The following is a 12898-nucleotide window of genomic DNA, read 5'->3' on the forward strand; positions in this document are numbered from 1 at the left end:
CACAAGAGTTAATGGCAGATGGAGAAACAATTTTGAAATTTCAATTTTTTTGAAAATTTTCCATTTTAACCCTTACTTTATTACTGGAAAAAATGGGTTGAAAGCCAAACAAAACTCAAAATGGGTTGCCCTGATTCTGTAGTTTGCAGAAACACCCCATATGTGGTCGTAAACTACTATTTGGCTAAACGGCAGGACATAGAAGAAGGGGAACGTCATATGGTTTTTGGAAGGCAGATTTTGCTGGACTGGTTTATTTACACCATGTACCCTTTCAAGCCCCCCTGATGCACCCCTAGAGTAGAAACTCCATAAAAGTGACCCCATCTAGGAAACTACGGGATAAGGTGGTTGTTGTTTTGGGACTATTTTAGGGGTAAATATGATTTTTGGGTGCTCTATATTACTCTTTTTTGAGGCAATGTAACAAAAAAATTTAATTCTAAAATTGTTTCTATATTCGCTATTTAGTTTTGTGGAATACCTAAAGGGTTAACATAGTTTGTAAAGTAACTTTTGAATACCTTGAGGGGTGTAGTTTCTTAGATGGGGTCACTTTTTTGGAGTTTCTAGTATAGGCTACATCAGGGGGGGCTTCTAATGGGACATGGTGTCAAAAATAAAACTGTCCATCAAAATCTGCCTTCCAGAAACCGTATGGAGTTCCCTTCGTTCTATGCCCTGCCGTGCGGCTATATAGCCATTTACGACCACATATGGGGTGTTTCTGCAAACTACAGAATCGGGGCAGTAAATATTTAGTTTTGTTTGGCTGTTAACCCTTGCTTTATTACCGACAAAAAGGATTCAAATGGAAATTTTGCACAAAAATGGGTGTTTTGGCACCGTTTTTATTTTATATTTTTAACACCGTTCATCCGAGGTGTTTGGTCAAAAGTTATTTTTATAGCGACGACTTTTACGCACGCGACGATGCCCAATATGTATGGTTCTCAGACTTTGGAGACACTAAGCAGGCATCCTAAAACTGCGGCCCTCCAGATGTTGTAAAACTACAATTCCCACCATGCCCTGCTGATGGCTGTAGGTTGTCTGGGCATGCTCGGAGTTATAGTTTTACAACATCTGGAGGGCCGCAGTTTGAGGATGCCTGCACTAAAACTAATATTTTTTGGGGAAAAAAAAATTGTTTCCGTGTCTCCAAAGTCTGAGAGCCATAGTTTTTTATGTTCTCTAGTGGACTGTTGGGGATTATAAAAATTTAGTACTCCATGGAAGTGTGATACTCCCTGAAGCAATCGATAACGCAGAGGCCCGGATGATCGGGGCATGTGTCGCACTGAGTGGTGGTGTCCTTCCGTATCCCCCTCCTGCGACACACTCTGCACTTTTTTTGGGTTCGTCCCTTCTTTCCAGTATGGGGGACCACACCTGGAAAGTGTTGGCCAGGGACGATCCGGGCGCCTCCAATTCCCAAGGTACTCCGGCCTGCTCTTTCACGGTCCGAAAAGATCAGGTCCTTGAGGACTGCCTCATAGAATTGGAGGAATGTCCCTGTGCTGCCAGCGCTTCGGGATAGTACAAAAGAGTTGTAAATGGCAACCTGCACCAAGTAGACCGCAACTTTTTTGTACCATGCCCGGGTTTTGCGCATGGCGTTATATGGCGTGAGGACTTGATCAGAGAGATCAACTCCTCCCATATACCGATTGTAGTCAATGATACAATCGGGCTTGAGGACCGTTGCCGCGGTACCTCGCACAGGGACAGGGGTGGTGCTGTTACCGTGGATTGTGGACAGCATAAGGACATCCCTCTTGTCCTTATACCTGACCAGCAACAGGTTTCCACTGGTAAGGGCACGGGTCTCACCCCTGGGGATAGGTACCTGGAGGGGGTAGGCAGGGAGGCCGCGTTGATTTTTCCGCACGGTCCCACAAGCGAACGTGGATCTGGCGGCAAGGGACCTGAACAAGGGAATGCTGGTATAAAAGTTGTCCACGTACAAGTGGTAACCGTTATCCAGCAGTGTGTACATAAGGTCCCACACGAGTTTCCGGGTAACACCCAGAGTGGGGGGACATTCTGGGGGTTGAATCCGGGAATCTCGCCCCTTGTACACACGAAATTTGTAAGTGTACCATGAGGTATTCTCACAAATTTTGTATAGCTTCACGCCATACCTCGCCCGCTTTGTGGGAATATATTGGCGGAAACTGAGTCTCCCCTTGAACGCAACGAGAGACTCATCAACCGCGACCTTCCTTCCAGGTACGTAGGCCTGCTGAAATTTGGCCCCAAAGTGATCGATGACCGGCCGTATCTTATACAGCCGGTCATAGGCAGGATCACCTTGGGGTGGACATGCTGCATTATCGGAATAATGCAGACATTTCCGGATGGCCTCAAACCGGGGACGTGTCATGACCATACTGTACAGTGGGGTCTGGTATAGGACGTTCTTACTCCAGTATTGCCTGACACTGGGTTTTTGGACTAGACCCATATGCAGCACGAGGCCCCAAAATGTCCTCATCTCGGCTGCACTGACCGGCGTCCAGCCACCGGGTCTATCCAAAAATTAGCCTGGGTTTTGAGCGACAAACTGTTGGGCGTACAGATTCGTCTGCTCCACCATCAGATTCACCAGTGGGTTACTGAAAAAAAAACTAAAATAGTCAATTTCAGTAAACCCCACTGGGAGAATCTGGATTCCAGGATTGCCAGCAAAATCCGGAATCTCAGGCTCAAAGTCCACTGGGGGACACCAACTAAGTTCATCGGCAGGGGGCTCCGGTGGGCTTATTTGGTGGGCCGGGAAACCAAGTTGCAGGGGGGGTCTGGGGTCTGATAGATGGATCAAAGAAAGTTTTGAATAAAACTGCTTTTTTTTTTTTTTCCTAACTAACTTTTCCCTTCTTTCCCTGCCTAACGGTGCCTCTCCCTCACTGACCCTAACCTACCTGGGTGGCGATGGGTGCAGGAGGGTGATGGATATCGATTAGGGGGACTCAGGAGCTGGTGCTGGACAATGCTGCCGGGTGCTCGTGCAGAACAGGAAGAGGAGGGGAGAGAGGAGCGCAGGAAGTTTGAATCTCGCGCCTCTCTCCCCTGCACCAATCAGCACCCTGGACAGCAGTGTTCAGCACCAGGGCCAGCACCGCCTCTCCAAATCCTCGGACTGCGATAGGTGGTGTATAATTACGCCACCAATCGCAGTCTTTTTCCGGTTCATCGGGTCACAGGACACCCGAATGGACCGGAAACGCAGAAAACCGCAGGTCTGAATTGACCTGCGGTTTTCTGCGATCGTCGATACGGGGGGGGGGGGGGGTGGGCGGTCAAATGACCCCCCCCCCCTGCATTTTTTACGGGATGCCGGCTGAATGATTTCAGCCGAAATCCCGTTCCGATTAACCCCCGCGGCGCCGGAATCCCGATTTCAAGTTAGGACGTACCGATACGCCCTGCGTCCTTAACCCCTTAAGGACACAGCCTTTTTACACCTTAGGACCAGGCCATTTTTTGAAAATCTGACCAGAGTCCCTTTAAGTGCTGATAACTTTAAAACGCTTTGACTTATCCAGGCCGTTCTGAGATAGTTTTTTCGTCACATATTGTACTTCATGACACTGGTAAAATGGAGTCAAAAAAAAAAATTTTTTTGCACCAAAAAATACCTAATTTAACAAAAATTGGGAAAAATTTGCAAATTTCAAAGTTTCAGTTTCTCTACTTCTGTAATACATAGTAATACCCCCAAAAATTGTGATGACTTTACATTCCCCATATGTCTACTTCATGTTTGAATTGTTTTGGGAATGATATTTTATTTTTTGGGGATGTTATAAGGCTTAGAATTTTAGAAGCAAATCTTGAAATTTTTCCGAAATTTACAAAAACTCAATTTTTAGGGACCAGTTCAGATCTCAAGTCACTTTGCGAGGCTTACATTATAGAAACCACCCAAAAATGACCCCATCTAAGAAACTACACCCCTCAAGGTATTCAAAACTGATTTTGCATACGTTGTTAACCCTTTAGGTGTTGCACAAGAGTTATTGGCAAATGGGGAGGAAATTTGAGAATTTCATTTTTTTGTCAAATTTTTCATTTTAACCCATTTTTTCCACTAACAAACCAAGGGTTAACAGCCAAACAAGACTGTATCTTTATTTCCCTGACTCTGTTGTTTACAGAAACACCCAATATGTGGCCGTAAACTACTGTACGGCTACACAGCGGGGCGTAGAGTAAAAGGTGCGCCGTTTGGTTTTTGGAAGGCTGATTTTTATGGACTGGTTTATTTACACCATGTCCCATTTGAAGCCCCCTGATGCACCCCTAGAGGAGAAACTCCCTAAAAGTGACCCCATCTAAGAAACTACACCCCTCAAGGTATTCAAAACTGATTTTACATACGTCGTTAACCCTTTAGGTGTTGCACAAGAGTTATTGGCAAATGGCGATGAAATTTGAGAATTTCATTTTTTTGCCTAATTTTCCATTTTAACCCATTTTTTCCACTAACAAAGAAAGGGTTAACAGCCAAACAAGACTGTATCTTTATTGCCCTGACTCTGCTGTTTACAGAAACACCCCATATGTGGCGGTAAACTACTATACGGGCACACAGCGGGGCGTAGAGTGAAAGGTGCGCCGTTTGGTTTTTGGAGGGCTGATTTTGCTGGACTGTTTTTTTGGCACCATGTCCCATTTGAAGCCCCCCTGATGCACCCCTAGATTATAAACTCCATAAAAGTGACCCCATCTAAGAAACTACACCCCTCAAGGTATTCAAAACTGATTTTACAAACTTTGTTAACCCTTTAGGTGTTGCACAAGATTTAATGGAAAATAGAGATACAATTTCCAAATTTCACTTTTTTGGCAGATTTTCCATTTTAATATTTTTTTTTCCAGTTACAAAGCAAGGGTTAACAGCCAAACAAAACTCATTATTTATGGCCCCGATTCTGTAGTTTACAGAAACAACCCATATGTGGTCATAAACAGCTGTACGGGCACACGGCAGGGCGCAGAATGAAAGGAATGCCATACGGTTTTTGGAAGGCAGCTTTTGCTGGACTGGTTTTTTTGACACCATGTCCCATTTGAAGCCCCCCTGATGCACCCCTAGAGTAGAAACTCCAAAAAAGTGACCCCATTTTAGAAACTACGGGATAGGGTGGCAGTTTTGTTGGTACTAGTTTAGGGTACATATGATTTTTGGTTGCTCTATATTACACTTTTTGTGCGGCAAGGTAACAAGAAATAGCTTTTTTGTTATTTACAACATTCATCTGACAGGTTAGATCATGTGGTAATTTTATAGAGCAGGTTGTCACGGACGCGGCGATACCTAATATGTATCCAATTTTTTTTATTTATGTAAGTTTTACACAATGATTTCATTTTTAAAACAAAAAAAATGTTTTAGTGTCTCCATAGTCTAAGAGCCATAGTTTTTTCAGTTTTTGGGCGATTATCTTAATTAGGGTCTCATTTTTTTGCGGGATGAGATGACGGTTTGATTGGCATCTATTTTGGGGTGCGTATGACTTTTTGATTGCTTGCTATTACACTTTTTGTGACGTAAGATGACAAAAAATTGCTTTTTTTACACCGTTTTTATTTTTATTTTTTTACGGTGGTCATCTGAGGGGTTAGATCATGTGATATTTTTATAGAGCCGGGCGATACGGACGCGGCGATACCTAATATGTATACTTTTTTTTATTTATGTAAGTTTTACACAATGATTTCATTTTTGAAACAAAAAAATCATGTTTTAGTGTTTCCATAGTCTAAGAGCCATAGTTTTTTCAGTTTTTGGGCGATTATCTTGGGTAGGGTATGATTTTTGCGGGATGAGATGACGGTTTGATTGTTACAATTTTGGCGTACATGCGACCTTTTTGATTACTTTTATTACCTTTTTTGGGAAGTAAGGTGGGCAAAATTTCAATTTCATCATAGTTTTTTATTTTTTATTTTTATGGCGTTCACCGTTCGGGTAAAGTAACATGACCGTTTTATAGATCAGGTCGTTACGGACGCGGCGATACCAAACATGTGTAGGGAATTTTATTTTTTTATCAGTGATAAATGTGTCTTTTGATTTTTACTTTTTTTTCACTTTTATTCACTTTTTTTTGACCCAGACCCACTTGGTTCTTGAAGATCCAGTGGGTCTGATGTCTGTATAATACAGTACTGTACTCTATATAGGGTACTGCACTGTATTTTACTTACACTGAACAGATCTATGCCTTCAGCACAGATCTGTTCAGCACCATGGACAGCAGGACGCCTGAGAGGCGTCCTGTTGCCATGGGAACCTTCCCCGTCTGCTCAGTTCTGGTCAGAACTTCGCAGACGGGGAAGGGTAAGGAGGGGATCTGTCGGGGGGCTGTCTGGGGGCTCTCTCCCTCCCCATCGGGGGGCTGCAAAGGCACAGCAGCCCCCCGATGGGAGAGGGAGGGAGCTCCCTGCGCTGTTAACCTTTTCCATACAGCGGTCCGTACGCAGGGGCGTAGCTATAGGCTCATGGGCCCTGGTGCAAGAGTTCAATTTGGGCCCCCCCCTACTCCACAGCAGAAGTATATGCCAATCGTTCACCAGCAAGGCAGTTGGCACTGGGATCTCTATGTTATTGGTCAGTTAATACATCAGGGACCCCCTGGCATGGGGCTTATTATCACAATCTCACCGGCGCTCCCACCAGGCGGGTCAGAGCCCGGATTCACTCAGGACAGACAGAGTCGTAGTCACTCACTCACTGGACCGACCGGACCAGGACCCCGGTCGGTCGGACGCTCACCTCAGTAAGTCAGTCAGGTCAGTCAGTGTGTCTCGCAGTCGCAGTCACACTCACAGGATAGGAGAGCAGTGGCATAGCGTGGGTTGACTGCACCCAGGGAAAGCCAAAAATGGTGCCACCCCCCTACCCCGGGCACGCCCCTTTTAACAAATACTGTAGTAGATCACTAGCAGTCCTATGTAACACAGTGATAACTCTCTGAGTACAGATAATGTTGTAGATGGGTGTGAGGCCCCAGAATTCAGAACACAGTGTTACCTGAAGTCTGGGGCCGGATCCGGCAGTGTGGGTCAAATTCTATATACCCCTTACCCTACCGAGAAACAGATATGTGTATGGGTAATATTATTACAGGAGAATGCCGCACCATACCTGTTGCATCCAGTGACGTCTCCTGTGATGTACACTTTTCTCAACGTCTTCATCCAGAGATAAGACCGCCATGACACCTTCTTTCAGCCGCTTCTCGTCTCTGCAGAGTTTCACAGATTATTTTTTAGGTTCCTCACTTTACTCTCATCCTCTCCTTCCTGGTGTCTCAACAACTCATCCTGCTGCCCCCCAATATTGTGCTAGAGCCAGATAGTCCCCCATTCCCCATAATATTATTCCCCCTGTATATTATAATGGCCCCCTCTTCATCATTAATGTAATGGCCCCCACTTTATTATTAATATAATGGCCCCTCTTTAATAACAAAGAGGGGGCCATTACATTAATAATAAAGAGGGGGCCATTACATTAATAATAAAGAGGGGGACATTACATTAATAACAAAGAGGGGGCCATTACATTAATAATAAATAGGGGGCCATTATATTAATAAAGAGGGGGCCATTATATTAATAACAAAGAGGAGGCCATTACATTAATAATAAAGAGGGGGTCATTATATTAATAAAGAGGGGGCCATTATACTAATAACAAAGAGGGGGCCATTACATTAATAATAAAGAGGGGGACATTATATTAATAATAATGTATTGGCCCCCTCTTTGTTATTAATATAATGTCCCCCTCTTTGTTATTAATATAATGGCCCCCTCTTTATTAATATAATGACCCCCTCTTTATTAATATAATGACCCCCTCTTTGTTATTAATGTAGTGGCCCCCTCTTTATTATTAATGTAATGACCTTCTCTTTATTAATAATATAATGTCCCCCTCGTTGTTAATATAATAGCCCCCTCTTTATTATTAATATAATGGTAGTCTCTCCAGTCTCCACTCTTATTAATACTATGATGTCCACTGACTGAGTACTGTCAGTGGTCCTCCTCTCGTGCCCCCAGTGCCTCTGCAATAAGGGTAGAACGTAGGGTACATAAAAAAAAATTAATAATTAATACTTACCTCTCTCTCCTTCACAGCTTGTGGCATCCTGGTACAGGCGGTCACCAATGCCTCACTCACTGTGCCTTCCCGCGCCGCGTCATCTCGCGAGATCCGACGCAGGAGGTCACAGTGAGGTACGTGACTAAGTCCTGCGTCGCACCTCAATTGAAGCCGCTCCCCCGGCCCCTCCTCCTCACTTCGCCTGCCCAGCTGCCCTGCACAGTGCGCGTCACACAGGGCCTCTCCTCTCGGCCTCCGCTCCGCCCCCTGTAAATCGTATCTTAGTTATTCAGCTGCGGCTGCGTTCTCCTGGCTTGAGGGGGCCCTGTGGGCCCCCCTGACTCAGGGGCCCGGTCGCAATTGCGACCGCTGCGACCCCTATAGCTACGCCACTGTCCGTACGAACCGCTGTATGGAAAGGGTTAAACGGCTGACATCGCATCGCAGATGTCAGCCGTTTATACCAGGGTGCCAGCAACGATTATACAAGGGGAGGCGGGCGGGGGATCGCGATCCCGCCTCCCGCACCGCCCGCCTCCCGCACCGCCCACACCGCCCGCAACCCTCCCCCTGCACCTCCCGCCACCATAAAATCATTCGGGGGTGCAGGGGGGGGGTGAATAAAACGTTTTTTTAGGCATATAAAGTTTCTGATCCCCGCGGTCAGGGACCGCGGGGACCAGAAACTGCAGAAATCGCAGCAAACCGCAGGTCTGAATTGACCTGCGGTTTGCCGCGATCGCCGACATGGGGGGGTCACGGGACCCCCCCGCGCATTTAGCCTAGGTGCCTGCTCAATGATTTGAGCAGGCACCGGGTTCCGATCACTGCCAGCCGCACGGCAGTGATCGAAAATACACAGGGCGTACATGTACGCCCTGTGTCCTTAAGTACCAGGGCACAAGGGCGTACCTGTACGCCCTATGTCCTTAGGAGGTTAAGGTGTTAAGGTTCACATAAATTTGCCACTCACAGACATGTGATATTTTCATAAATAAATAAATGAGCAAGTCTGTGACGGACTGAACCGTCACTGGGGCTGCTGGAGAAGCCTGAGGGCCAGCCCCCTTCCTACAGACTATGGACCGAGAACTATGGAGACTCCCTCAGACCTTTTGGGGTTACAAGGAACTATGAACCCTGATTTATATGTGTAATTTATATGCCACATATTTCTTATTGCCCATTAAAAAGGCATGGTGTGGATTCAGCAACACACAAAGGGTTAACTCTGCACTGAGACTCCCACTGATTGTGTTAGTGATGGGATTAAGATATTTGATTATAATAGCAGCCCACTCCTATGATACACTCAGGAGATAATCTCATCACATGTGTCTCCTCTTCCCATTCATTCATTATTGAGGGGGTGAAGATATCTGTTTGTATGTTCATTGTTGATTGCGTCAAAGACAATGCCAGTGTGTTTGTTAATTGCGTCACAGACAATGCCATTGTGTTTGTTGAATAGGGTTAGTTTTGTGTTTAAACTGTACAGGATTGGCTGCTATGTCATGTCCTCAGTATGTCATGTGTATATAAGTCAATGCTGCGTGTTCAATAAAGAGTTCCTGTTTTACATTCAACATAGAGCCTCGTCTCATGTGAATGGGGATTGCTATACGCTGTATACTCCCCTGGCTATAACTACTAGCTCTTGTAAGAGCTGTTCCTGCTCTCTGGATTTAGGAGAGGTTCACCCACTGAAGCCTGGAGCCTTGTCGTAGGTCCAGGGTGGGTAGGAGACGGCGAGACCTCAACCAAGCTTTGGCGGTTTGTGGGGTCTGCAGTGCTTACGGTATCAAGTGGAGTGCTTGGAGTCCTCGGGAAGAACTAGGAGCATTCTTCGACGGAGGTACCCGGTCGGGGTGCCAGGAGATCCGTTACAAAGTCTATTATATATATTTTTTAAGCTCTTTTATTGACATATAAAAAAGAACATCAACATCTTACAATCGTGTTGCATATCATAATACAAACAGGTATAACAGGTCCATTTCGTGTATGTATTTCAATCAATCACTGCATTGCTGTTAAATTTCCTATCTTTTATTAGAAGTTTGTACAGAACATTCCTGTGACTCCACTAAACCGACCGTTCCGAGGATCCTTGGGCTGCCGACAGTGCCTGTCGCAGTCTTGAGGCTGAGTACAACGTGTGCGGAGAGCTGCACCATAGTCCCAAGACCTTTTAAAAATTTTAAGGTTTTTACTAAATATGGTATAATTAGATTTTTTTGTATGGATAGGGTGGTGTATTGGGGTCAACCATCTCAAGGCAATACATTTGCGTGCCATAAATAATGACTCTCTCAAAAATATTGTCATGTAGTGATCCCAGTTATCTTAGTTTATAAGTCCCAGCAGGCAAATCTCAGGGGGCAGTCTATATGAACCGGCAACAAATTGGAGAGAAAAGTAGTCACCTCCATCCAGAATGTAGCTATTGGGCTGCAACTCCATATCATGTGCCAGAAGTTTGCGTCTAGTTCCCCACATCGTGAGCATGCAGTCGATGATGCTCTGCCCATTCTGTACAGCCTAGTTGGCGTTAAATATGTTTGATGAATAATATACAGTTGTATTATTTTATTATTAACTGCTGGCAATACCTGTAAATGTGAGTGTGGGTATCATTCCTTTCCATTTATCTATTACCATGAGAGGGCCGTTCTTGACCTTTGCTTGCACTAAATGGGAATAAATTGCTGACAATAGTCCTCTGGGACCCTGGGTTTTAACAACCCCTATTAGTGGGTATTTCGAGATTGTGGCATTGGTTCTCGGGATTTTGGCCTGTATGGCCGACCTAAGTTATAGGTATGAAAAGAAGTGAGTATGAGGAATATTGTACTTCTGAGACAGTGCTTCAAATGTCATCAGTACTCCCTGATCGTATATATCTCCAAGAGTTTTAACCTCTGCCGCCTGCCATCTTTCAGCCCCCATGACTACTTGTACGTGTGGCAGCAATTGATTGGCCCATAAAGGTATATCTGAGACAACCCCCATGAAGTGGGTCAGTATTTTCGCTTCTCTCCAGATAGTTTGTGCCAGCCTATGCAGCGAGAGCAGCGGTTTCCAGAATTTAGGAGACATCTCCAGGTGGGACCATAATGAATACCAGTCCAGGAAGTGCATTAAGAAGTACTCTGAAGGGGTAGGTCCTCAGCAGTATACCAGGTTCTAAAAAGCCGCAGCTGACCTGCTAAATAATATATATAGTAATCTGATAAAGCCATACCACCTTCTGTTATTGGCCGCTTTAATGTATCTAAACTTCGTGATCTTCCCCATATAAAAACTCTAGTCAAGGAGTCGATTTCCCTAAATATCGATTTAGGTATAGGCACCTCTGAGTGTTGGAGGGCGTATAACACCTTGGGAAGTATAATCATTTTAATGAGATTAATACGTCCTGCCACCAAGATGGGTAATGTTTTCCAGTTTTGGAGCTTGTTCCATTTATGGTCATTTAAGGGGTAAATATTGAGAGACAGGGCATGGGAATATCTTTAAGTAATATTTACCCCTAGATACTTGAAGGCATCAACCACCTTTAGTCTTTCCACATGTGAGGGACCTGTCCAACCTGTCTTGCCTAGAGGCATGTAGACTGATTTCTCCCAATTAATTCGCAGGCCCGAAAACTCCCCAAATTCATTTATTAAGGCCACTGCATCTTTAAGGGAAATGTCAGGTGACAATAAATATAGAATCATGTCATCTGCATATAGTCCTATATGGACTTCTCTGTCTGTGACCCCGGTTATATTGTTGATGCACCTCACCTTAATTGCCAGCTACTTAACTGCCAGTGCAAATAAGAGTGGTGACAGGGGGCAGCTATGAAGAGGAAAGCTGTCAGATGGCTTTCCATTTATCAATAGCCTACTGACCGGGCTGCTGTATAGTAATCCATTTGAGAAATTGTGGGCCAAACGCAAACCTTTTCAGGCAGCTAATCAGATAGGCCCATTCTGTACAATGCGATGTTCCACCTTTGTGTAATGCAATGACTTTTACTGCATTGATGCATCTGGCTTCCCTACAAGAAATGCGAACAAAGCCGGATGACCTTGAATTAATGTACAAATCTCCTTCTTTTATAACTAGTAATAGGGATTTTTATCCCCTCCAGTCGAGGTCTCCGGCTTTGGATCGCTATCAAGAATTGGTAGAGAGAGATTTGTGTGCTTTGAACGACAAATGCTTGTCGGATCGGCGCTCAAATTATTTGAAATGGATCAAATGTTCGAATATGACTTCCGTGGAACAAAAGGCATTGCAGGATTTGAGAGACAGAGATGACTTGGTTATAATAAAATGCGGATAAGGGAGGAGCAGTTGTCGTTTTGGACAGCGCGGTGTATAAATCACAGGTTCAGATGATGTTAAATAACACTTCTGTATATGCCGCGCTAAAGGGCAGCCCTCTCCTCCCTTTCCAATCGGAATTGGTCAGTATTTTGACATTGGGAATAGATTTGGGCATTTTCAATAAAAAAGAATATGATTATATCTACAGTTGCAAGAAAAAGTCTGTGAATCCTTTGGAATTATATGGATTTCTGCACAAATTGGTCATAAAATGTGATCTGATCTTCATCTAAGTCACAACAATAGACAATCACAGTCTGCTTAAACTAATAACACACAAAGAATTAAATGTTACCATGTTTTTATTGAACACACCATATACAGTACAGACCAAAAGTTTGGACACACCTTCTCATTCAAAGAGTTTTCTTTATTTTCATGACTATGAAGGCATCA

General features: G+C 44.5%; 1 protein-coding gene across 1 annotated transcript in view; it reads right to left on the bottom strand.

Annotated features, from left to right (window-relative positions):
• The window catches only part of KIF21B (kinesin family member 21B), a 1425990-nt gene that overhangs the window by 237991 nt on the left and 1175101 nt on the right, over nucleotides 1-12898 (bottom strand). Inside the window, exon 35 of the mRNA XM_040424150.1 lies at nucleotides 71-83. Within this exon, the coding sequence (XP_040280084.1) occupies nucleotides 71-83 (13 nt within the window). The remainder of the gene's footprint in view (nucleotides 1-70; nucleotides 84-12898) is intronic.

Source organism: Bufo bufo, chromosome 3 (genome assembly GCF_905171765.1).
Source record: "Bufo bufo chromosome 3, aBufBuf1.1, whole genome shotgun sequence".
In the NCBI taxonomy this organism is placed as follows: Eukaryota; Metazoa; Chordata; class Amphibia; order Anura; family Bufonidae; genus Bufo; species Bufo bufo.